We start from the raw sequence: 27,449 nt of genomic DNA on the forward strand, positions 1-27,449 counted from the left end.
GAAGAAAGGGAGTGTGAGGGGTTGGAGGAGGGATGACCTAAGAAGGAGACTGACCTGAAGCTTCCTCTAAGAACTGGGGGGGGGGGGGGGGGGGGGGTAGTCTGGGCCTAGAATAGGAAAGGGGTGTGAGTGGTGCCACCTCAAGTGTGAGGTAAAGTGAGACGCTATGGGGGCTCCAGTTAGCTGAGCCCGGTGAAGAAATCCAAGACCAGCCACAACTACAGGGACAGCTGATACAAGTCATCTTTTCAGACAGTCCAGCAGATCTGTGGTCTCCACGATGATTGCTCCTCTCATGTTAGGGTGCATGCAATCTGACCAAAACAGAGGTGTATACAGGGAGAAAAAAAAAATAATGGAAGAACAAGTTTCTCAGGGAGGGTGGGAAAGGTGATGGTGTCTCAGTAAGCATAAGAGAGTACCTATAAGGAAAGGAATAAAATGGCAGAGACCACTATTGTTACCAATATGGGGAAAGCTAGTAAAAAAATAAATAAAACAAAAAAACTGGGGGAGGTAAACCCATTTCTCCAAATCTCTCAGTTTTATTAATCAGGTCTAAATCAAGACCATTAAAATATTTATTTAAAAATAACTTTATTCCATAATCTTTTTTAAAAAATCCACATTATAACCTCAGAATAAATTTCTCTTACCCATTCCCCCCCCCCACACACACACACCAAATATTAAAATGTAAATAACGCAGAGGGATCTGCTAATTTTTCTTTGCAGCAGTTCCTGGTCAGTCTCATGGCGGGAACTACCAGTCGGCACTTACTGCATCATGATAGACTTTACCCGGCAGGAATGATTTTCCAGGTGTTGGTGCATGGGTTCTGGAGTTTTCCATCACGGCCTTTCTGCAGTAATAGGGCCTGCATGTACTTGTGAGAATTAGGACTAATATCAAAGCCACAGGATTGCCAGAGCCCTTCCCCAGTGTCCCCTGCTGAAATGTCAGTTGTGATAGCCCTTCAGTATTTATCTTCCTGCTTCTGATAAGGAGATCTTGGAGTTCACAATACATTCAGTTAAGATTGTGTAACAGCGCAACGTAACAACTTGGACTTTGCCACACAGATTTTGTAACCCACTGTTAACATGCTTGTAATTTTGGGGGTGGGGGTCGACTTAAAATAAAAGCAAGCCCTAATTCTGTAAAAATCCTTAAAGCTTGAAGAACCCCAGTACCTGCGCTCTTAATTGACCCAGCTATATTAATGTGCACATAGGGCTCAGATATAAGTGACAGAAGTCATGGGTCAGCTAATCTAGGCTTTATAGTGTTTGAAGCCCCCTATTGATAGTGGAACAACCCCTCCCCGAAGATTTTCGATCATCAAGTGCGTGTGCAAGAGAAGAGGGAAGTTCTGGAAAGCATCTCAGTGATCTTACAAATCATTCTCTGTGTTCCTACCTAAGGCTTTTTTTTTTCCTGTTTCTTTTCTTATTCTCTTTTTAAACATGGTTGCCTCTGCAGAGTGGGCTCCTCAGGAATTTAATGACGGAAGATTCTAAAGGGAGACAAGCTCAGTGTTCAGTGACTTTAGCGGCAACTCAACTCAAGTCTCCTGTTCTGAAACAATGCTAACTCAGGCTGGCCAGAGTGGTTAAGCACTGAAATACAATGCAGCAAAAGACCCAGCACACAAGAACTGTTAGCAGGTCGCAGCTATTCCTGAGGGGTAGAAATTGCAGCCAGCTCCTGTGATTGCCAGGGCTCTGAGCTGGGAACAGGGCTCACTTCTAGTGATTTTCTCAGTTCAGTCTTTTCATCCAAGAAAGTAGACCTGTCCCAACCACACCTCCAGGGTAATCCTGCAGATAACCAGTTTCTCGTCTCACAGGAGTCCCAGTCCCTATTGCTGGAGAAAGGAAGTTCTCCATGAAGCCCCATGTCTTGCCCATTAGGCAGGATATGAACAGTAAAGAGTGCAAACTCAAGTCATCAGATTTTCAGGTTTAGCACACATCTTTTGCACCCTTAGTAGGTCCCTGATGTTTAAGAGATTTGGATGAAATCAGAGAAACAAAAATCTCTGAACTGTCCAGGGATCTGGAAACAGCAGCTTAAACTCATCATATGTTATTTTCAGTCCAAACTTCGCATTATTGATCAACGTAGCCTCGTAATCTATTTCCTTAGGAAGTGGGAAGGAAACAAGTTTTCTCATTCCCATTTCCAAGATGTAGAAACTGAGGCTGGATGAACTTGTGTGCCCAAGGAGTACTTCTCACCAGATACTCCCCTGCAAAACATTTCTCCTGCCTTCTTTCAAAGCCACAGGAGAAAGGAAGAATGGGAAATTCTGAAAACCAATAGGGTGTCACCTAACAGGCTTTTGTATAAATATGAAGCTCTGCAAAATGAGAGGTTCTAGTGAAAGGCACTTCCTCTTATGGGCCCCTACCTCTTTTGAAAAGAACTATACCTCCGGGGAAGCAAATACCATCAGAAGAGCTCTCATCTGAAACCATTCAACAAAGAACGGGAGGCCAAGGTGGCAGCTTGTAATTTACAGTTGACCTTGTTTCTTCCACCAGGGAGGGCAAAAGAGAAGATAACCAACATCTACTGAACACCTCCTGGGCACTTTCACACCCACAAGTACCTCATTTAGGACCCACCGTACCCTGTACGGCCGGTATGATTCCACCTATTTGGTAGATGAGGAAAACTGAGGTCCCGGGGAGAGGTAAAGCAACGTGCCCGAGCCCATGAAATAAGAAACAGGGCCCAGATTCAAGCCTCCAAAACCTGAGCCAAACTGCCTCCCTCTGACTAGCATTGGCAACTGACATCTCCTCACCTTTTCCAGGGAGGTGACGTCCACCTGGATCTCCAGCTTACCTGGGCCACGACCCCACATTATTCCCTTGTGTGTTGGGGCAAGCTGATCACTGACCTTTCATGGTGCACTGACAGCCCTGAGCACAGAGCTCAAGTGCCTCCCCCCAGATCAGCATCAGTCAAGCTGGATAAAGCCAGAAGTCACAGTGAAAAGGGGCACCTCAGATGCCGAATGCACCTTCCCCCCCCCCCCCATACTGCTCGTTCCTGATACTTTTTAACATCAATGAGAAAACTTACAGCAAGTCAACCGATTTAGGGAAAAAAAGGGAGGGGGGCAGGAAATATACGTGCGTGTGTTTTTCTTTTTTGCTGAGAGTCCCAAACCATTTTAAGTCCTCAGGCAGGGGTGTGAGTCAAGTCAAAGCTTTCAAGACAGGATAACGAAGGACAGTTCTCTTCTTCAAACTGGCCTATCTTCTTGAACGATGTCACTCTGCTCCTCGCTGCTGTCATCTGTACAGGAGGGAAAAGCCAATCTGAGTCTGAGTGAGGTCGACAAGAGGGGACTCCATTTCCACCGTCAGGTTTCAGTCATTGCAATTTCTAGTCCTTTACTGGAGAGCCTCAGAACTGGATTTCATGGGGGAGCAGGTGGGGCAGGGTATATGTTCCCCTTTTTCTCCTGTTCTTTTCTTTTTTTAAATGCTTTTATTTATGTATTTAGAGAAGAGAGGAGGGGCAGAGAGAGAGGAGAGAAAGAATCCTGAGGAGGGGCAGAGAGAGAGAAGAGAGAGAATCTCTCTTGATGTGGGGCTTGATCTCACAAACCGTGAGATCATGACCTGAGTCAACATCAAGAGTCAGACGCTCAACCAACTGAGCCACCCAGGCGCCCCCTCCCGTTCTTTTCACTGTCTACCCTGCATAAACTTGGGTATGCTGTCTAACCTGCATAAACTTGTTCTCTTCACCCGGAATACTCTCTCCTTTCTGCTTATTCAAACACTGCCCTGAAAGATTTGCCTCATATCCTACTTGTGCCATTAAGCCCTTCCTAACTAATGTGCCGCTCAAGGCACTCGACTCTCTCTGAGGTCCTGTTATTTTTAAACCTATCATCCATCTGGCAAAATTAACCCGATTCCTCCTCTGCTACTCTCTCAAAATGATGGTTAAATCTTGCTTCCATTTTTGGGTGCCTGGGGTGGCTCAGTCAGTTAAGCAACTGACTCTCGATTGGGGCTCAGGTCATGATCTCACAGTTCGTAAGATCGAGCCCCACGTCGGACTCTGTGCTGACAGCTCAGAGCCTGCTTGGGATTCTCTCTCCCTCTCTCTCTGCCTTTCCCCCAATTGTGCATGCTCTCTTTCTCTCTCTCAGAATAAATCAATGTTAAAAAAAAAAAAAAATCTTGCTTCCATTTTAAATCTTCCCCAGCTTTCACTCTGTGCACCCTAACCGGTCTTGCAAAGCTCCCAGCTTACAGTTATCATCGGTCCTTTGTATTCCTCTAAACAGGGCCGATATCGCACCTTCCCCAGAGTAGGTCTTTGATAAATGTTTGGCAGTTTAATTGTGGTGTCAGGAGTTGATAGCAGATGCTAGATTAAACTTTAACTGTCTTCCCCACCCTTGGAAAAACCCACACTCAAAAATTCTTACTGGGAATCTCACTGCAACCTAGCAGGGTGGTTTTAAGGAAAAAGAACTTACCTTGCAGAGCCTGGAGTCCATTCCCCATCCAGTCTACGTTCCCATTCACCAGTGCGGTCACTCTATGGATGTGGCCATGCTTATGTATTTCTTTTGGCGACTCCTCCCTCTCATCTGCTTCCTCCTCCTCTTCTTCCTCCTCTTCGGCCACATCTTCCTCCTCTACTTCCTCTTCTTCTGAATCCACCAAAACCATGACATCACCCATGTCTTGCCCCCTAATTTCCAAAGGGGGAGAAATAATCAAGAAGATACCTTTTTCCAATATCAGCCCTTACCGAATACAAAACACTAGATTTATCGCAACCTCTTTTGTAATGTGGAAAAATCTTTGTGCGTTCCACACACGAATCTCTCAAAGCGATGCTGCCATAGATTCCTACAGACAATCACATATTCCTGGGTGGGTTTTATTATCTCCGCCTGCTCCTTGGGTAGGTGACTCTTTGTCCCAGGAACCTACCATCCGAGTACCTCTCACAGCACATACACGAATGCTACTACGTTCCTTTCCTGAAATGCCCTTTATTTCTGCTCTACTTCCTGAAATTTCTCCTCCTACTCGTTATTCAAGGCCCAGGTAAAGTCCTCTTCCTCCCTGGAAGCCCTGAACCACGACTGCACTTGGGAATGCCCAGCGGTTTGGCATTTAATTATTGTCTGATTCATTACTGGCTCTGCCTACCCGGCTGGACTGTACGTTTCTCATTCGTGCCATGGGCCAGTCACAGTGCTGGGAGCATTACATTGTCATCTGATCTTTTCAGTCTCCCTCTGGGAAACAGATGAGGAGACAGAGGCTCAGAGAGGGTCAAGGATTTTCCATGAGCACAGGGCTTGAGAACGGCAGAGTTGCAATTTGAACCCAGGCCCACTAATTCCAAAGCATTTTGCCGCTATGCCTTGCTGTCTCCTCCTATGAGAAAATAAGCCCAGGGAATGAAAGTGAGTCTTTCACGGCCCTCAAATATAGGGCAGTAAAGGTGACGTTTCCCCAGGAAAGATCACCCCAGAACAGTAATACCACCGGTTGAGAGGAACAAAGAGAAGAGTTCTTTGCTCCCACCCAGAATCTCCTTAGGAAATGAAATACCCAAGTTCCATGTAGTTGCTTTGTCCCGAATGAGGTTTCCTTTTGGGAGGGGCTTCTGGGCAAGCTCAGACCAGTCTCCCAAAACATGCTGTAAGACCAGGACTTAGGCTTCCTTTTAGCTCTTTTTAGAAAATGACATGAAATAAATGCACAAACGGCCGGGCTTCATGCATACACACCGTCTTTACGCTTCAGTAACAGCCTAGCAATGTGCCCCACCCTGAGACCGGGCCTTGTAAAATGAGCATAGACTTTGGAATCAGTCAGACTGGGATCTGAATGCAGGCGCAGCCCTCCGTTTCCTGGACGAGCTTGCAGACATTACTTCACCGAGGGTCCATCTCCTTATCTGGATGATGGCGATGCCACCACCATTCAGAAGAGTTTACGACAGAGTTTATAATCACGCCTAATGAAGCCCCTCACCCAGTGTCCGGCACATGGCGGGTCCTCAACCGTGGCTGCTATTATTGCTCTTACGAAAGAAAACAAAAACTGCAGTGAAGACAGATCACAGAAATGGCTTTTTGACTCAATGCTAGGAACACTCACCTGAAAGTGTTTCCTACTGAAGGGAGAAAGGAAAAAAATTAATATCCAATAACATCTACTTCGGCCTCAAAAAACATTTTTTTTAATATTTGTATAATCTTTTTTTTTAATATGAAATTTATTGTCAAATTGGTTTCCATACAACACCCAGTGCTCATCCCAACAGGTGTCCTTCTCAATACCCATCACCCACCCTCCCCTCCCTCCCACCCCCCATCAACCCTCAGTTTGTTCTCAGTTTTTAAGAGTCTCTTATGCTTTGGCTCTCTCCCTCTCTAACTTTTTTTTCCTTCCCCTCCCCCATGGTCTTCTGTTAAGTTTCTCAGGATCCGCATAAGATTGAAAACATATGGTATCTGTCTTTCAAAAAATGTTTTTGATCTAACATTTACAAAAGGACAGAGAAATGAGAAGACTGACCCAACGTGAGAGGTGACAGGGTATTCAGGAATGGTACTTAGGATATTCATTATTGCACATCATCTGGACCCAAGGGAGAAGCCTATAGAATGGGACCTCAGGTGGGAGCACAGTTAGGGCCTCCTTCCCCCACCCACACCCTTTTTTTTTTTTAAGTTTCTTTATTTTGAGAGAAAGAGAGAGAGACAGAGAGAGAGAGAGAGAATGCATGCACGTAAGCAGGAGAGTGGGAAGAGAGGGAGGGAGAGAGAGAATCCCAGGTAGGCTTCACGCTGTCAGGGCAGAGCTGTTCCTGGCAAGCCATGAGATCGTGACCTGAGCAGATACCAAGAGTCAGATGTTTAACCAACTGAGCCACCCAGGTGATCTCCACCCACACCCTTTCGAGAAGCCTAAAAGGTAAGCAAAAAGACCCAAGAAATCCTTACCTTTCCAGCAGAACACAGGGCTATAATACAACATAAGCCCTGAGATAATGGCCAGTCCCAGCAGAAGGAGGCTCACGATGGTGCCCACAATCCCACCAATATTCCAAGGTTCTACAAAGACAAATCACACTGTTGAGTCTTCCACTGGATACACCCGTAGGTAGTGCTCGCTTGGGCAGCATGTATTAAAATTGATACACAGGTGAAAGAGCGACATCGCCCTTCCTCTGCCTGGGTCCTAGTCTTCCTTTGGTTCCATAAGCTTGGGCAAAGCATGTGACCTCTCCATAAGGCAAGATAAATATCTCATTTCCTCAATTTGTGGGAATCAAATGAAGCACGTGATACAAAAGAACACTGGAAAGTTGGGGCGCCTGGGTGGCTCAGTCAGTTAGGCGTCCAACTTCGACTCAGGTCATGATCTCGAGTTTCATGAGTTTGAGCCCTGTGTCGGGCTCTATGCTGACAGCTTAGAGCCTGAAGCCTGCTTTGGATTCTGTGTCTCCCTGTCTGTCTGACCCTTACCCACTCGCACTCTTTCTCCCTCAAAAATAAATAAACATTAAAAAAAAAAAAAAAAAAACCACTGGAAAGTTAACATCTCCGTCTACCAGACATCAAGACTGTTTATAACGTCACAGAAATTAAGAGTATGAGTTATTAGTGCTGTCATAAACAGTGATGAATGGAACAGAATCAAGAATCTAAGAACAGACCTACACATAAAAGAAAATTTGATTTATGACAGATTAGTGGGTAAAAGAGGAATTATTCAAGAATGGTGCTGGAATAAATGGCTATCCAAATTTGGGTGGTGTTGGGTGGGGGAGAAACTGGACCCTTACCTCACACCATTCACAAAAATCAATTCTAGATGGATTAAATATTTAACTGTGAAAGGCAAAACATTAAAACTTTTTAGAAGAAAATATAGGATAGGACTTTTGCAGCCATGGAGGAGACAGGATGTCTTAAGACATAAAAAATTGCTAATGATACAAGACTCATAAAATTAACTACTAAAAGAACGCTCATGAAAGGATAGCATAAAGAAAGAAAAAAAAGACAAACTAAAAGGAGATATTTGTAACATGTAAAACTAATAAGGATTAGTAAACAGAATTTCTAAAGAACTTGTACATAAGAAAGGAGGAAATGTCAAAAGACACACGTGTATTTCGCAGAAGAAACACAAATAGCAAATACACATATGAAATAATGCTCAATCTTCTTAGAAACCAGAGAAAGGCAAATTAGAATAACAGTGAGATTCCACCCCACACATACTTGATGGGCAAAAATCACAAAGCCTGATAGCGAAAATGTAGAACAACTCAATACTCCTACATACTGCTGTTGTGAATGGAAATCAGTACAACCACTTTGGAAAATAATTTGGTATTATCCAATAAAGATACAAATGCACATGCCCTATAACCCTTCATTTCTACTCCTTCTACATATATCCCAAAGAAGTATTTGCCTGGGGACCTGCTGTAAAAGTACAGGAGAAACTGGGTAAAAGATTGTCATAGTAACACTTCTGTTCATCACAACAACAAAAACTCAGAAACAATACAAAGGTCCATCGCAGGAAAATTAGTGACTTAGTTGTGTAATCGTGACACAACAGAAAATCCTACAGCAGTGAGGAGGTATGAAGTATAATTACACATATTGGCATGAATAAATCCTAGGAACAAAAACGTGGAGTGAAAAAAGCAGGCGTTTCACTTATGTAGTAAAATTTTTCTTGAATAGTGATTACATTTTTCAGGAGGCCCAGGATGAGACTGGAAAGGAGTCTACAGGTAGAGTCGCCTGATAAAATACAGCATGCCCACTTAAATTTGGATTTCAGGTAAAAATCATGTTTTAGAATAGGCATCTCCCGTGCAAAATGTGGGACACGCTTACGCTAAAAAAATTCTGTTTTTCTGACATGCAAATTTAAGAGGGCATCCTAGGTTTTTTAGCTTTGTTCTAATTTCCTAAATCTAGCCACACTACCTACAAGTAACTTCCGCATTGTTGGCGCTGCTCTGTATCTTAAGCAGGCTGGTAGTTTCTTGGGTGTTCATTTTGCTCTTATGTGTCACAACTTACACTTTTTGTATTTTTAAAATATATTTTATAATATATATTCTTAGGGATGTAACAGATTATTTTTTTAAGCTTTATTTTATATTTTCTTTACTAATCTCTATGCCAACGTGGGGCTTGAACTCACAACCCCGAGATCAAGAGTCACGTGCTCTTCCAAATGAGCCTGCCACGTGCCTCAACATAAATTACTTTTTCTCCCCATGCAATGTTGGAAATGTAGGACTGGATAATAATTTTTCCACCTTGTCAAGTCGTAGGCAAGCAGATAGGCCTTCTCCCAGATGGCAGTGACCACCTGGTCACATATGGAAGCACCGAACTGTCCTCGTGCTAGTGGAAGGTCCTCTGAAGCTCTCAACCATCCTCCTTTGGGGCCACTCACCTTTCACACTCAGCCAGATGTCCACCTCCCGCACCCCCACGGGGTTCTTGGCCTGACAGACGTAGTAGCCCTCATCCAGGACCTGGGAGCAGTTGCGGATGGTGAGTGTGGAGCTCTGGCCATTCTGGGTGATGAGATAGTGGCCATTGGGCTGGATGACCACCTCGGGCTGGGTGAGGTTCCTCAGCCACAGGATCTTGGCAGGGGGGTAGGCTCCAGACACTTGGCAGGTGAGCGTCACATTGCCCCCCACGAAGCAAGTCTTCATGGGCTCAGAGACAAGGGAGGCACTCCCTGGCGAACAGAAGGTAAAGAAAGAAGACAAATGTTCAAGGAGACTCAAGCAGTGGCCTGAGATTTTCAAGAATATTATTACCTTCCTAATGAAACAACTACAGGAAGTTCTGTACCACACTTGGTCTCGTGTGATAATAAAAGCTAACATTTATTTAGCATCTACTATGGGATAGGCACGGTTACGCTTATTAACCCAATTAGTTCTCACAAAAACCCTGTCCTTATTCCCATTTTGCAGATGAGGAAATGGAGGCCCAGAGAAGGTTAAGTAACTGGCTCAAAGTCACACAATGAGTTAAGTGGTGCAGCTAGGATTAGGATGAACAAGAGTCCTGGTTTGCTCGACTGAGGGGGTTCCTAGGACATGGGGCTTTCAGGGAGATAAAGGGGAAAGTCTTGGGCAAACCAGGATGAGTTGGGCAAACCAGTCAAGTTGCCAGGCTTTTGTAGCCCATGCTCCTTATGTCTATGCTATAGGCTTCTATGCGTAATAACCAGATTGCTCATATGAAAAATGGGCACGCAGCCTGCCAAGAGTGTTTGAGGGGACAGTAAAGCAGCTGTCATTTCCTATCGCCGCGGTTAACAAATTGCTACAAACTGCGTGGTTTAAAACACCACAAATTGGTTCTTTTATAGTTCTGGAGGCCAGAAGTTGGAAATGATCTTATGAGGTTCAAATCAAGCCGTCGGCTGAGCACATTCCTTCTGGAGGCTCTGGGGGCCAAATCCACGTCCTTTTCAGCTTTTTGAAGCCATCTGCATTCCGTGGCTCGTGGCCCCTCCTTGACCCGCTCTTAACACCTGTCGTCACATCTCCTGCTGCTGACTCTGACCCTCCTTGTCTCCTTTTCAGAAGGTCCGTGTCATCACAACGGCCCCACCCCGATAATCCAGGATGATCTCCCCATCCCAAGATCTTAAATCACCACTTCAAAGTCTCTCTTGCCATGTAAGGTAACAGTCACAGGGATGAGGACACGGACATCTTGGGGGGAGCATCAGTCTATCACAAGTGTGTCGTAGACAACTCAGAATGCGGCGTCCCTGTGGCCTCAGGGTCTGACTTGAGTGGGCCGTGGGGAACTCTAAGGTGCACCCTAGCAATCCATTTCTTTCCTTTTGTAAAATTTTTTTGAGACAGAGAGACACAGTGTGAGCAGGGGAGGGGCAGAAAGAGAGGGAGACACAGAATCCGAAGCGGGCTCCAGGCATTGATCTGTCAGCACAGAACCCGACGCAGGGCTCAAACTCACGGACCGCGAGATCATGACCTGAGCCGAAGTCTTAACTGATTGAGCCACCCAGGTGCCCCCGATCCATTTATTTTCTTTGCAGCAGAAAGCCTTTCCCAAAATGCACACTATCCTGGAAAGGGTGGCAAATTCATCTTGGGTGATATATTAAGCCCTTATTTTCAGCAGCTGAAGGGCACAGACTGGCACACTGGGCTCCTGCCTGGGAGAGTGAAACCACACGCTTCCCACAGGCGGTTGTCCCAAGAGAGAATCTAGGGTTTCAGTGCTGGCGCCCTGGGGAGACGGAAGGGGCAATGTACACGGGGGACAGGGTGGGGGTATAGAGCAGCCCAAAGGCTCTCCCTCTAAATTAGGTCAGCAAAAGAGACCCAAACGTAGGTTTCCTCAGGAAACTCAGGTGCTCCACCCCCTTCTGGATCAATTGTCAGGTTCCTGCCATGTTGCAAATTGTGCTTTCCCCTTCTCTGTGGTTAACTCCTGTGTCCTTTGGGGTCACAAAGCCAGCAGCAGTGACATGCCTCATCTGTATGTTGCAATTCAGGGGCCCCCAAACCTAAGTTTGAGACACAGCCTCCTCATCCTGCATAAAAAGCAAAGCAAACAGTCCCCCTAGTGCCCCCTTCCCCAGCAAACAGAGGTCATGTACGTAAATCCACTTCTGCCAAACAGCATTTGCCCCTCAAAAAGCTGATCTGGGCTGATGGCTCAGAGCCTGGAGCCTGTTTCCGATTCTGTGTCTCCCTCTCTCTCTGCCCCTCCCCCGTTCATGCTCTGTCTCTCTCTGTCCCAAAAATAAATAAAACGTTGAAAAAAAAAAAAAAAAAAAAAGCTGAGTCACCAAACAGTGAGTGTGGCACCTATAAATTCAGAGTTTCTTTCGCCTAAGAGGATGCTGTGTGCAGGGGTGGGGTCAGGGGCGGGGGTGAGGGGATGCAGGGCCCTCAGAGATCTGCGAGAGATGGAATAGACACCAGGGCCTTCACATAATGGGCTGGTTAGTGCTTCAGCTTATCACGATTTGAGTGGATTTCTTCCGTGTAGGGGCCTACAAGCAATTCAAAGAGATGTGGGCAGCAGGAATCCCCAAAAGTATCACTTTTCATCATTTGGGGAGCTATGCTGTTCTGTACCCAAAAGGTGAGCATTAACATTACTTTTCAATGACTTACTAGTCCTCCCAAGGGCAATGATCCAGAGACTTCTTCTCCCCCAAGGGCACTGCTATTCAAAGTATGTTCTCAGGACCAGCAGCAACAGCACTTTCTAGGATCTGGTTAGAAATGCAGAGTCTTGGGCCCACCCCAAGCCCAGAGAGACAGAATTTGCCTTTTAACCAGACCCGCAGGTGACCTGTATGGACATCAAGGCTGAGAAGCTCTGGGCTCAAATGACCAAGAGGAAAGAGGGGAGAATTGGGCAATGTCAGAGTCAGTCAGAAAGGTTCTAGGCCCTTGTGCCTGCTTCCCTATGCTCCTGGAATTGGGAAAACGTCCACCCAGTTCTCTTCTCCAGACACATTTCTTAATCCTGAGCACATATTTAGACTCAAATTACTGGCCAGGACTCAGGGGCCACAAGAATGATGAGTCAGACAAGATCTGCAGGAAAAATACGAAGGGGTGGGGGAAAAACAACACCAAACCTGTCAGCTGCCTCTGCCATTTTCACCCTGTCTCAGGGTCAGTCCATAATTTAGCCACTTCCTGGGAGTTGCCGTCCACGGCACACTTTGGGAGTCTTCATTACCCGCCACTCGGAAGGCGTGCCCTGCTTCCGGCTGCAGGAATCGGGTCAAGCCCATTGCTTCTGCTTCATCATCCATAACAGGGAGTGCAGTGGATTGAATAGCGTCCGCCCAAAATTCACGTGGGACCCCAGAACGTGACCTTATTTGGAAACAGGATCTTTGCAGATGTAACTAGTTCAGGATCTCAAGATGTAATCATCCTGGATTCAGGGTGGGCCCTAAGCCCACCAGCAGGTGTCTTACAAGAGGAGTGGACCCAGAGAGACACGGACACAGAGAAGACATGAAGACAGAGGCAGAGACTGGAGGAACGTAGCCACAAGCCAAGGAACGCCTGGCAGCACTAGAAGCCGGGAGAGGCACGGAAGGACTCTCCCCTGGAGCCTTCGACGGGAACACGACACACCAACCCCTCAATTTCAAACTTCCAGCCTCCAGAGCTAGGAGAGAATACATTTCTGTTTTATTTATTTATTTTTCGTTTTTCTTAACGTTTATTTATTTTTGAGACAGAGAGAGACAGAGCGCGAAAAGGTGAGGGGCAGAGAGAGAGGAGGACACAGAATCGGAAGCAGGCTCCAGGCTCTGAGCTGTCAGCACAGAGCCCGACGCGGGGCTCGAACTCACAAACTGCGAGATCAGGACCTGAGCGAAATCGGACGCTCAACCGACTGAACCACCCAGGCACCCCAATATCTGTCGCTTTAAACCACCAAGTTTGAGGTGCTTTGTTATGGCAGTCCCAGGAAATGAATGTATGAGGATAACATGAACACCTAGCTCCCAGGGTGATCGTGAGGACTAAGCAAGGTACTGTGTGGAAAACACCCAGCACAGCACCTTGTACACGGTTTTGCGCTCAACAAATATCGATGTCACTAATGCGATATTGCCAGTTCCCTACTTCACATTTCTATGACTTATCTTTCTGAGGAAATTTTAAGTCCTCAGAGTACCTGACACCATGCTGAGTATGTAACTCTTCCCCGAAAGGACTTGCTGGGTTAAGTGCGGAAGGGGTTCCTGAGGGAGGCAAGGGTTCTGGAGTCAGATCAGCCTGGGCCAGGTGCCAGCTCAGTCACTTACAAGCTGGGTGATCGTGGGTAAGTTAGTTCACACGATGTCCCCTCTGCAACTTACAAACTGTTGTGTCTAATCTGCGGGCTACTGTGAGGGTTCAAACGTCGTGTCAGCAATTTGGAAACAGGAAAAGGACTTCTGAGCCCAGAAACCTAAAAGTACAGGACTGACACAGGTAGGCGACCCCTTCACAATCAGAAACTGCTGATAACTAGCAGAAATGAAGCACAAATGCAGTTTAGGAGCCAAGTAGGACAGAAAAATATCCATGGCATGCAATGACAGTTCTCTGAAATTAACTGACTAGGTGAATATAAAATACTCTTAGGGAATAATAAGAAAAGATGAACCCAGTAGAAAAATGGACAAGACAGTGCGTGTCGTATGGAAACAAATTTGACAATAAATTTCATATTAAAAAAAAAAAAGAAAGACAAATGGACAAGATATGAACAGACAATTCGCAGAAAATATATAGGAACCAATTAGTACATAGTATTATGTACCAGTTAGTATATAAAAATTGTCAACTCCCCTAGGATCAAAGAAACCCAAATTAAAAATTATGCCATGTCTTAACAAACAAATAGGAAAAGTCTAAAAAATTAAAGATAACACTCAATGTCAGTGGCACAGTCTTCCTAGAGGGGACTTGCCAGTGGGTACAGGGTTTCTTTGTGGAACGATGGAAATGTTCTGGAAGTAGACAGTGCTGATGATAGTACAACATTGTGAATATACTAAAAACCACCATTATACGCTTTAAAATAATGAAGTTTATGCTGTGTGAATTATATCTCATTAAAAATAAAATTGTGAGGCGCCTGGGTGGCTTAGTCAGTTGAGTGTCCGACTTCGGCTCAGGTCATGATCTCACGGTCTGTGGGTTCAAGCCAGGCGACAGGCTCTGTGCTGACAGCTCAGAGCCTGGAGCCTGCTTCTGATTCTGTGTCTCCCTCTCTCTCTGCCCCTCCCCTGCTCATGCTCTGTCTGTCTCTCTCAAAAATAAATAAACACTAAAAAAAAATTTTTTTTAATAAAATTGCAAAAAACCAGTGGGGCCGGGTGTATCCCATGGGCCATCGTTTGCCAACCCCTGTTCTAATGTAGAAAGTGAGTCTTGGTCCCTTCTGTTGCCCGGGGCCAGCCAGGTACCGGACACAGATGAGCCACTCGGGGCATGTTTGCTGAATGAGTCACTGGGGAAGGGTCAACCATGGGAATGCCACTTGCCTGGGAAAACACGCATCTCCTGGCATAACAGCGCTCACTTCTCAGCAGGTCAGCCCTCCGTGGCCGCACCTCTGAGGATCGTCCTGACACACTAGGAGGAAAATCCTCACCATGGCCAACAAAGCCCAACACCCTCAGGTCCTTGCTTCCAGTGGTATTCGTTTCCTGGGGCTGCTCTCACAAAGTACCACAAAGTGTGTAGCCTAAAACAACAGAGATCCTTTCTCTCACAGTGCAGAAACTCAGAGGTCTGAAATTCAGGTGTCAGCAGGCTTGAGGCCTCTGGAGGATCCCCAGGGAGAAACCATCCCGTGCCTCTCTCTTAGCTTCTGGCGGTCACCGGCAACCATGGACATTCTCAGCTTGTAGATGGACCACTACAGTCCCTGCCTCCATCATTACGTGACATTCTCCTTGCGTGTCTGTGTCCAAATGTCCCTCTTCTTGTAAGGATACCGGTCACTGGAATAGAGCCCGCCCTACTCCAGCATGGCCTTATCTTAACTTAATCACACCCACAAAGGCTCTTAGCCCAAATATGGTCACATCCACTGGGACCCAGGATTAGGACTTGAACATATCTTTTTTGGGAGACACAATTCAACCCACAATAGCCATCTAGCCTAGTCACTGCCTCACACACAGTGGTCTACTCTCAGTTCCTCAAGTGCCAAATAAGTTTCCACCTCAGGGCCTTAGCATTTGCTATTCCCTCTGCCAGGAATACTCAGCCCACCTAGCTAGCTCCTCATCCTACAGGTCTTTGCTCAAAATACTACTACCACAGGAGACCTCCCTACCTCCTAGGAAGAGTAGCCTTCTTCCTATGATAGACTCTTTAAAAGTCTCTTTTATTCTCTTCATAGCTATTCTCTTCATAGCTATTTTATTCTCTTGATAGCTATTATCACTGGGGTGCTTGGGTGGCTCAGTTGATTAAGCATCCGACTTCAACTCAGGTCATGATCTCGCAGTGTGTGGGTTCGAGCCCTGCGTCAGGCTCGTACTGACAGCTCAGAGCCTGGAGCCGCTTCAGATTCTGTGTTTCCCTCTCTCTCTGCCCCTCCCCTGCTCATGAGCGCATGCGTACTCTCTCTCAAAATTAAAATACAAACATTAAAAAAATAATTATTATTATCCCTACCTGAACCTATCTTACTTGTTTTTGGGTTTTCTATCTTCCTCTGACCCCCACCCCCACACAGAAAAATTTAAGCCCTAGGAAAGAGGAATGGTCGTGATTTCAAAAACGTTACCAGAAATCATTTGACACTCTTCCCTTCAAAAAGTGGAACCTAATTCCACCCACTCCCCCCGTGAAAGTGGAGCCAGACTGAGTGACTCACTTCTAATGAACAGAATATGGCAGAAGGGATGCCGTGCGACTTCTGAGGCTAGGTAGGTCAGAGGAAGGATTGCAATTGTCTGGCTTGCTCCCTCTTGCATCACTTGCTCTGGGGAAAGCCAGTGCCATGTTGCAAAGACAGTCAAGGGGCTCTGTAGAGAGGCCCCCATGGAGAGGAAGCAAACCTGCCAAGCATATGGGTGAGCACCTTGGAAGCAGATCCTTCAGACAATTCAGCCCTCCCAACGAAGTCTTGCAGCTGAGACCCAGGTATCACGGAGCCAAGACAGACCACCCCCACCGTGCCCTGTCCGAATTCCTGGCCCACAGAAATCGTAAGATAAATAAATGATTTGTTGTTTTAAGCCATTAAGTCGGGGGGTGTTTGTTACATAACAGGAGATAGCTAATAAATGAACCACGTACTTCTTGTTCACTGTTCCACCTCCAGTACCTAGAAACTGTGCCTGGCACACAACAGGTGCTTAGTTAGGATGCATCAAGTAGAAAACGGTTTGGATGAGAACCAAGAAGGTTGGTGAAGCATCTTTAAAGTTTGAAAGGAAGGAGATACAAAGCAAAAGAAAGGAAGAAATAGAACTCGGTTCACTACAACATCTTGGGATTTCTTTCCCAGACTTTCTTGCAGAAGGTGCTCTTGGAATAAAGGAAGATGGGTGGACCCCAACCCGGGACAAGGCAGGCCAGACTCACTGATCTGCACCACACAGCTGGCTCCCAACTCCGGTCCCACTATGTGGCTCCCGACACACTTGAACTTCTTGCCATCTGACAGCTGGGACTGGTTCAGCATCTCCACCCCCAGCTTGGACGTCCCCACGGCCACACCTCCTGGCTCTTCTGTCCATAGGAAGTCCGGGTCTGGGTATCCCCCGTCCCAGCGACAGGTGAGCTGCAGCGTGAGCTGTCCTTGTGACATCTCTGCCCGGCACTGAGGGGCTGACGGAGGGGGTGCTGCAAAACAGCAGAGGATGCGGGCTTAATCAGAGACTCCAAAATCAGCCACTGAGCTGGCCCTAAGGATTACAGAACCAGTGTATCAGAGAAACAGTCATGCTCAGTTAGTGTGCCCTGAAATAGCTCCTTAGCACAAATTAGTGCATGACAGTAGTCCGGGTTTCCTCTGCGGAGTGTCCAGTCTCCAAGGACGTGGGCCTCATTCGTCTTTGCAATTCTCACTAGCCACGATGACCTTTACATGTGGCCATTTAAGGGCTCAGTGACTATATGCGGTGGGTGGCTACTGTATTGGACCACAAAGAATAGAACATTTCGATCATCATTAAAAGCTCTACTGGACAGTGCTGGTCCCCAGGGGGGGTGACAGGTGGGATTCACCCCCACCCTTAACATATACTTCCTTTTTACTCTGTGCAGGCATTACTAAGAACACACAGACATTTAACAAGTTATAAACCTGTAAATCCTATGTAACCCATGTGTTAACAGCTATATGTGAAAATTCACATATATATGTATATTGTGCATATGTTCTATATGTATATTATGTATGTATTAAACGTATTGTACATGCTTTATAGATTTTATATAATACACACAAATAGAATTTGGATCTTACATGGATGGGTAGGTACAAGTCATCTACAAGAAAAATTATCAATAATATGCCAAAATGACGGTGAGAATATTCTTTTCTTTCCACTCATGTTTCCTCTAATAAGCACATATGACTTCGTCTACAATAAATGCCATTTTATGAGAGAACACAGAGACTTATAAAGGTTCTGAATAACGTATGAATTAAGGAAGGTGTTATTATCCTGTTCAGTAATTTGCTGTTCTGATGCCTCCTGTCGTTGGCATGGGTTATGAGCACACTCTATGTGTCTACAGTGGTTTTCACCCAAGGAATTTGTTTTCTCACTCCCGCAAGAAAGGTTCACAAACTGCTGGTTCCTAACAGTGCTAAAGGGCCCAAGTTCATGCATAGAATGAGGATGGTCAAATGCATACACAAATTTTGGTCTTTCCATGCAGTGGGATATTAACTCCATCACAAAATGGAGGAACCTTGAATATGTAATGCCCAGCAGAAGAAGCTGGTCATGAAAGGCCACATTGGTAGGAGTCCATTGATAGGACACATCCAGAATAAGCAAGTGCATAGAGATAGAACATAGATTGGTGGTTGCCAGGGGGTGGAGAAGACAGGAGGTAGTGACTGCTCGATGGGGATGGGATTTCCATTTGGGGTGATGAAAATGTTTGAAACTATACAGAGGTGATGTGATGGTCGCACAACGCTGTGACTGTATCAAATGCTACGGAGTTGTACATCTTTAAATGGCTGTTCTGTACTTTCACCTCAATTAAAAAAAAGAAAAGCAAGCATTAGGCTCGGCATTAATTTCCTTCTGTGGCTCACAGGGACTCTCCTGTGTCCCCCACTTAGCAGCAAGCTCCTAGAAGTGACTCCTCTCTGACACAGAGCCCTGGGTGTGTACGTGTGTGTTGAGGGAACCGCAGAAGCACGTTCGGGCCCGTGCAGCAGGCATGCCTTTGTAGACAGGAGGAAGAGGCACAAACATGCAGCTCACGAAGGGTCGAGGTGAGGACATGGGGGAGGGAGCGCCTCTTACGCACAGTAGACCAGGAGCTCGGTGGTCACCTTCCGCTGTCTCCCACTGAGCGTGTTCGTGGCCAAACACGTGTAGTTCCCTTGGAGGTTTTGCGACATGAGCAGCAGAATGAAGCTGCTGACCGTCAGGTTGTTTCCGAAGGGCTCAGTGCTGGAATCGGGGGCCCGGAACTGCCACTCAACCACTGGCGGAGGCCAAGAGCGACTGCTGCAGCTGAAGTCCACCTGGGAGCCTTTGGCTGCATAGAGGGTGCCATTGGGGAGCGTGCCGGTGCTGGAGATGTTGACCTCAACCTCATAGGGACCGCCTGAGAATGACAGGGGGAATGGGGAAACTATTCGTTACTTAAGAGTTAACTTGAGCTCCTTACCAGATCTAACAGACGCAGAAATGATCAGGAAGCAACAATGAGGATGTCAGTATCTATCGAATACTTACTATATGACAAATTGCTATGCTTAAATGCCCTTATGCGTTCTAATCCTGAGATAAACGTTGATTTATTGGGGGAGGGGTTCAATCCTTATAGGAAAGGGGAAACTGCAAACCGCTCCTTTTCAGAAACACTGGTGAGGGGATAGGCTACCTGTGCATTAGAGCTAACATGGCAGGCCCAAGTGCTTTCCTTAAAAAGGCCTGCTTGTAAGGTTGGCCTTGGCTGGCAACTGGAACTTGGATTCCAGGAGGGTTTCGCCATTTCTAGACCTGACAAGAGGGAGGCTCATGGGCCTGAACCATTTGCACAAACAGTGTGGTTTACGCTGTACAGCTGCTTCCCCTGAGAGTCTAGAATTTGGGTACGTGCTAGGCGAGGGTGCCCACGTGATTAGCCCCCAGTAAAAATCCAGGGTGCTGGGTGTCTCGTGGGCTTCCTAACACATTTCACCCATGTTGCCACAACTCGTTCCTGGAGGAATTAAGAGTGTTCCATGGAACTCCCCTGGAAAAGGAGTCTTGGAGGCTTGCTCCTGGTTTTCCTCGGACTTAACCCCATGTGCCTTTTGCCCTTTGCTGATTTTGCTTTGTATCCTTTCGCTGTAATAAATCAAATTACAAATGCTGAGTCCTGTGAGTTCTCCCAGAGAAATCACTGAGCCTGGGGGTGCGCTGGGGGACTCCTAGCACAACTTCACACTGAAACACAAGAAACATTGGTTCCAGGCCCAACTATGGCCTCTATTCACTAGCTGTGTGACCTTGGGAAAATTACTTAACCTCTCTTAGCCTCCACTTCCACATCTGTAAAATGGGGGCAAAGCTAGAACCCATTGCAAGGAGCTATGGTGATACTCAAGTAGTACAGCAGAACAGTGCTGGTCAGGTTGGAAGCATGGTAAGTGCTGGGTCTTCTCCGGATCCCCCTTACGTTTCTGAACTTCTTTCTTATCCCCAGAAATGCCATCCCATGGCTGGTGGCCAGTGCATCCAAGCTGAGGCATCTCTTTTGATGAAAAGAATATATTTAACACCTATTTATACCAAAGTCATTTAGTGTGTTACCTCTGCCCTTTCAGAAAGAAGAATCCGGGAAGGGCAACACTTAGCCAAAGGAATAAATCTGTGACTGTAGAATTTGAACAGAAATAGGCCAGTGGGAAAAATTATTCCGGGGAGGAAAAGGCTTTCCCAGAGCCCCTCAAAGTACAGCATCTATTTCACCTATGTCTGAAGCTATTTGTAGGACTCTAGAAATTGTGCGTTTCCGGGGCACCTGGGTGGCTCGCTCTTTTGGGTGTCCGACTTCGGCTCAGGTCATGATCTCGCAGATCGCAGGTTTGAGCCCCGTGTTGAACTCTGTGCTGACAGCTCAGAGCCTGGAGCCTGCTTCAGATTCTGTGTCTCCCTCTCTCTCTCTCTCTCTCTCTCTCTCTCTGTCCCTCCCCACTCACGCTCTATCTCTCTCAAAAATAAACATTTTAAAAAAGAAAGAAAAAAAAAAAAAAAGAAATTGTGCATTTCCCAGGTCAGAATTCTTGACATATCCTTCTCAGGTTGGGGCTGGTTCCCAACAGTTGCATTGATCTGCTGGAACCATGTCACCTGCCATAGAGGGTCTGTTTTTAAAATGATGCCATTAGTATGGGAGGTACCACTTACTGTTGCTGGCTAGCTGGTTAGGTATGCAGACCAACAGGTAATAGGGCGTGCCCACAGTTGGCGGGCATCCAGTTAAACAGAGGGTACCTCTGCAGCACTGACAGCCAAAGCCCAGGCCAGCAAAGAGGTAGTGTGTTAGATTGGCCAGCCTGAGTCTTCCGACTTGTGGTCTGGAGGGCCATTAGTGGCCTAGAATGGATACTGTGGACCCCCAGAAACTGGGTGGGAGGGGCTTCTGAGCAGTACAATTCTCATCAAGAAACAGGGTTGGATACAGGGAATGGATGAGAAGGAACAGGTGGAAGGATTAGAAAAAGAAATCAAATGAAAGAACCTGAGAGGCCTCCTGAATGAAGTGTTCCGAGGTTACATCTCATCTATAAAGCCCTTGGGTTGAGTCTGCTTTCTTTTTTTTTTTAATTTTTTAATGTTTATTTATTTTTGAAGGAGAGAGAGAGAGAGAGAGAGACAAAGCGTGGGCAGGGGAGGGGCAGAGAGAGAGGGAGACACAGAATCCGAAGCAGGCTCCAGGCTCCGAGCTGTCAGCACAGAGCCCAACACGGGGCTCGAACCCAAAACCATGAGATCATGACCTGAGCCGAAGTTGGACACTCAACCCACTGAGCCACCCAGGTGCCCCGAGTCTGCTTTCTTAATTAAAGCTGACGCCATCTTGAGTCCCTGGGGTTCTTCCCTTGCTCTGACTTTACTACACAGGAGAAGGTGCCCACTTCCTTCCCTTCCACTGCTCTCTCCACCCGCTTGATAATTTATTCCCAAACAGAAACTACCAGCTCTTTTTGCCTGCAGGGTGATGGTGACAATCACTCAAAGAGAAAGAGAGATGGGGAACAAAAATAAAACAGCCAATAAATAAAAATATAAAGTGGTTACAAAGGCTTGGCGTCTTACTGAGGCCTTGGACATTGGAGTTTGAGTTGTCAGCTCTATCTTGGATGGGTGCCTTTGCCTGGGGGCCATGAGCTTGTCCTCTGAATTCAGAGACCTGGGTGTAAATCCTACTGCCACTTACAGATAGACAACCTTGGGTAAGTGCCCATCCTTCTCATTCTCTCCTGCCTTTCCTATGAAACGAAAAGAACAGTAAAAACATCTATCACCAGGTTACTGAAGGACCCAATGAGAAAATACAAGCAGCACACTTAGCCTGGTGTTTGACCTTGGTCAATGTTCTATAAATGTTACCTGACATTATTATCGGTAGTATCCTTGTTGATTGATTCAATAGGCATCAGCAAACCGTGGCCTACTATCTGTTTTTGTACAGCTCACAGGCTAAAAATGGTTTTCACAGATGAATATTCGCAATCGATTTGATGAGAGAGAACGCTAACTTTGAATCACAATGAAGTGAAATGTTACCCCCCCAAAAAAGGAATTCTATTTTTCTCATTACACTATACTATAAAAAAAAGTATTCAGGGCGCCTGGGTGGCTCAGTCGGTTGAGCGTCCAACTTCGGCTCAGGTCATGATCTCGCGGTTCGTGAGTTCAAGCCCCGCGTCGGGCTCTGGGCTGATGGCTCAGAGCCTGGAGCCTGTTTCAGATTCTGTGTCTCCCTCTCTCTCTGACCCTCCCCCGTTCATGCTCTGTCTCTCTCTGTCTCAAAAATAAATAAAGGTTAAAAAAAAAAGTATTCATTTATTATTATACTTTGAATTTTGTCAATTAAAAAAATGTGGTAATGCGTTTACACTCTTGTTTTGGACGTTTTTAACCTTATCAGTTGGGCCAGAACATCTGAAATATTTATCATCTGGCCCTCTACAGAAAAAGTTCGATTCCTGTTCTAGAACAACGTACCAGTGCCACTGCCTTCCTCTTCTCTGCTAACACCCATTTTTTTTTTAATGTTTATTTTTGAGAGAGAGAGAGCGAAAGAGTGTGAGTGGGGGAGGGTCAGAGAAAAGGGGACAGAGGATCTGCCGTGGGCTCTGCACTGATAGCAGTGAGCCCGACGTGGGGCTCAAACTCACGAACCGTGAGATCATGACCCGAGACGAAGTCGGACGCTGAACTAACTGAGCCACCCAGATGCCCCTCTGCCAACATTCTTGATGTTGGAACTCACTTCTTTCCTTTCCCACCCCCCGACCCCAATAACCATAGTTTGGCCAGTCAAGGGTCTCGAAGAGTTGACTTATGACTCAGGGACCCACAAAATGGGAGATTTCCACCTCAGTATCTTGGGTTCCCTGCCAATTAGAAGAGTTATCTTCAGGCATTTCTCTTTATACCAGCATTTTGATTTAAAAATGACCTAAGAATAGGGGCGCCTGGGTGGCTCAGTTGGCTAAGCAACTGACTCCAGCTCAGGTCATGATCTCACAGTTCGTGGGTTCGAGCCCTGCGTCAGGCTCTGTACTGACAGCTCAGAGCCTGGAGCCTACTTCGGATTCTGTGTCTCCCTGTCTCTGCCCCTCCCCTGCTCACTCTCAGTCTCTCTCTCTCTCTCTCTCTCAAAAATAATAAAAAACATTAAAAAAAAATGACCTAAGAATATATCAGGTAGTCTCTGCTAATCAGTGGGCATACCTATGATTCTAGAGTGAGATAAGATCCTTGGGAAAATTCACAGAGACTGTTCTGATACCACTTTTAGAGACTGAATATAGAGACATATGTGACAACCCCACTGCCTCCCGATTTCCCTAGTGATTGCCAATCCCATCCACAAAGCCGGAACCCAGAGATCTTCAGCTTCTTATAGGGACGCATCTCTGCTTCAGATGAGTTTGGCGAGACTCAAATTAATCGCGCTCCAGGCAAGGATCCTCCATTTTCTGAAAGGGGCCAACAATGCTTCTTCAACTTGCCCAACACACTCTTTCCCTAGGACCTTATGTTATCATGAGGCAGAGTGTCACCGCCAGCATCATAGAATGAGTGCAAATAGATTAGCTCAATTAGCCAGGGAACATGGGACTTTCCTGAGGCCCCTTTCCTGGAAGTCTGGAATGGTGGCCACATCACTTGCTAGACAAAAGTGCTCCCCATCTCCCAAACCCGAGCTGATTCCAAAGAGAGTCTTGGAGGTTGATACAAACCAGCTTCCTCGCTGTCCGTGTGCCATCCGGCTCAAATGTTCCCTCAACACTTGCTTGGCCTGAGAAAAACAGACACAGGGAGTTTGGCACCATGTGCCATGAGATCTGACTGTGGCTTTCATGGGCTTATCTGATTGCTCAGCTCCCCCGTGCGTGAGAGATGATATCTTTAAAGAAGAACAAAGTATAGTGGAATGTGTTAAGGTCTCTGCTACCTTGCCCATCCCTCCAGCAGGGAACACACAGGAGTTCTACCCTCATACCCACCCCAATTTGGAGGCAGAAGAGGATGGGTAAGTCAATGAAATAAACAGCCTTGGCAGCCCTGAACTGCTCCGGACTAAGGGATTTCTGTATTTTCGGGAGCGCTGGTCCCAATCTGGAGGGCAAGGCTTTTCAACTGCACCATTAAATTAACAATAGTACAGTCTTTCATTCTGAGACAAACGACAAAATCACATTGCAATCCCCATTCCTGGCACATTAAATCACTCCAGGCTTGTAAAAAACCTGACTCCCTGGAAGGCAGAGGTACAAAATGCCCCCTGATCAATAGGCAGATGTCCAAACAGTAAGGAGGGAGAGGCTACTGGCTTCATAGTCAGCTTGTGTCTCTACAGCATCTCTGTCCGTTCACGCAGTCAAACTCACAGATAACAACTTGTCACATCTCAGAATTTGTTTTCCTAGCTTCCAAGGCCATGTTGAAATGTTTCCAAACTTTTCTCTTAAGAGACTAAGTTATCAACCATGTCAGTGAAAAGACGGGAAAAGCAAGATCTGGACACACGGAGTCCCTGACCCACAGAAGGTCCTGTTCAAAAGGCTTCGATATGCACGGATTCCAGGGAACCTGAGATGCAGTTTTCCCACAGGAATCTCATCACCTGCTTGACCAGTTGGTCAACATAACATAAACCAAGTGCGTATAGCGTGCCCAGTTCTGTGCTGAGGGCTGTGCATGTTAATGTCACGAATGTGCGCAGTGAATCTGTGCCTCGGTTCCACCGTTATCCCTGATTCACATATGACAAAACTGAAGTGAGAGATGTTCAAGTGATTTCCCCAAGGTCACAAGGACAATAGCCAGCAGCACCTGGATTTGAACTTAGGCAGCTGGACCTCAGTTTGGGCTCGTAGCCACGTAGCCACTCAGCAATACCATGGCCCTCCCAGAAATAGTGATTGGATCAGACCTAATCCGTATTCCAAAATCTTCCATGCAGAATGAGGGCTGAGTCCAATCTGAGATGTCAAGGCTTCTCCTTCAGCCACTGTCTGAGGAGGAGCAGGGAGAGGCTCCCTGATGCCCGGAGGGGTCTGGTGTTTGTCTGGGCTTCTCCTACAAAGGGAGCAAGACCTGAGATTCTGGAGGGCTCCGGTATACGTGGAACCAGAGGACATCTGTGCTACAGACCGAATGTTTGTAACCCTTCCAAGATTCATGCTGAAACCTAATCCTCAGTATGATGGTTTTTGGAGGTGGGGCCTTTGGGGGAGGTGATAAGGCCCTAAGAGTCGAGTCCTCATGAATGGGACTGGCGCCTTCTGAGGAGAGACCCCGGAGAGATTGCTTCCTCTCTCTCTCTACCCTCTGCCAAGTGAGGACACAATGAGAAGACTTTATCTACAAACCAAGAAGCAAGCCTCACCGGACACTGGGTCTGCTGGCACCTTGATCTTCGACTTCCCAGCCTCCGGAATTGCCAGAAGTATTTGTTGTTGAAACCATCCAGCCTAGGTTACTTTTGTTGCAGCAGCCCAAACTAAGACAGTTGGTGTCCTGTTTTCACAAACGAGCCTACACCAGTTGAGGACACTGAATAAGTGTCCATACTATGAATCACATCACAGTAACTCAGGAAGCCCCAAAAGCTATTTGCATTTAGGGATTCTTTTTTTTTTTTTTTTTTTAATTTTTATTCAGTTTTTAGAGACAGAGACACAGCGCAAACAGGGGAGGGACAGAGAGAGAGGGAGACACAAATTCCGAAGCAGCCTCCAGGCTCTGTCAGCAGCCCGGACGCAGGGCTCGAACTCACGAACATTGAGATCATGACCTGAGCTGAAGTCGGATGCTTAACTGACTGAGCCACCCAGGCGCGCCTTTAGGGATTCTTTTAAAATTAAGTTCACATTCATCATAAAAAGGCCTTGCGTTTATCTCCCTACAGGGCAATAATGAAACTAATCCACCCTCCAGTAAACTTAGCCAATGATTAATCAATGTCAGATAAAGTCATCATAAACTGGAGGGAGTGATGATAATTTTTTAAAAAGTAACAAGCTGTATTGCCATCTTACTCGGGGGTCAGAAGAGAAGATATGTATTGAGCAGACTGACACGAGGAGTTATTAATGACCGGCAGTTGGAGTGACCTGCCCATGGGAGCACAGTGAGCACTGAATAGAGCTGGGCCAAGGTGGGCGACATTTTTAATACACCCACATTCATTCCAGGCAATTCAGCAGTTCAACTACGGCATCTCCAGACACGAAAACACTGTACTCCAAAATCCTATAAGCCTCAAGGGTTGGGGGCAACCTTGGAGACCATCGAAAAACCTAGAAGTGTCCTTGAAGCCTTGCTTTTCCTCATCCTCCACTTCCAATCCCCCCCAACAGGTCTTACTGGCCTACCTCCAAAATAGTCTGAAGCTGTGCATTGTCACCAAGGACACTGCCACCACCGTGGTTCTGGCCACCAACATCTTGTGTTTCTCCAGGTGGCTTCCCTATTTGCATCAGTCCTTGAGATCACGCACAGACATTCTGCATGTGTTAGTGAAATAATGCCACACACACGCTTAAAGTTCCAGGAGTTTCCTCTGGCATCCAGAACAACCACAACAACAAAAATCTCAATTCCTTGCCAGGTATATTAGTTTCTTGGGGCCGCCTTACCAAGTGCCATGAACTTGGTGGCTTAAAACCATACAAGTGAGTTCTCTCACAGAAGTCTGAAATTGAGGAGTCAGGAGGGCAACTCTTGCTCCAAAGGGCCCAGGGGACCAAGAGAGACTCCTTCCTTGCTTTTTTCCAGGGAGCTGGCCATGGGTCCCTGGCATTCCTTCTAGCTGCATCCCCCACTTCCTGCCTCTGTCATCAGATGATGTTCTCCTTGTGTGTCTCTGCATTTTCCTCTTTAAAAAAAAAAAAAACTTTTTTTACATCTATTTATTTTTGAGACAGGGCACAAGTGGGGGAGGA

General features: G+C 46.4%; 1 protein-coding gene across 1 annotated transcript in view; it reads right to left on the reverse strand.

Annotated features, from left to right (window-relative positions):
- Positions 1-544: 544 nt before the first annotated feature.
- Positions 545-27,449, reverse strand: part of VSIG10 (V-set and immunoglobulin domain containing 10) — a 35,792-nt gene continuing 8,887 nt past the window's right edge. Inside the window, exons 3-9 of the mRNA XM_047088484.1 lie at positions 19,079-19,381; positions 17,168-17,428; positions 9,493-9,786; positions 7,005-7,115; positions 6,157-6,172; positions 4,512-4,729; positions 545-3,310 (exon numbers count right to left, since the gene is read on the reverse strand). Coding sequence (XP_046944440.1) covers positions 3,258-3,310; positions 4,512-4,729; positions 6,157-6,172; positions 7,005-7,115; positions 9,493-9,786; positions 17,168-17,428; positions 19,079-19,381 — 1,256 coding nt within the window. The 3' untranslated portion in view covers positions 545-3,257. The remainder of the gene's footprint in view (positions 3,311-4,511; positions 4,730-6,156; positions 6,173-7,004; positions 7,116-9,492; positions 9,787-17,167; positions 17,429-19,078; positions 19,382-27,449) is intronic.

Source organism: Lynx rufus, unplaced genomic scaffold (genome assembly GCF_022079265.1).
Source record: "Lynx rufus isolate CCGP_SWC_20201006 ecotype Redwood Valley unplaced genomic scaffold, mLynRuf1.p SCAF_24, whole genome shotgun sequence".
Classification (NCBI taxonomy): Eukaryota; Metazoa; Chordata; class Mammalia; order Carnivora; family Felidae; genus Lynx; species Lynx rufus.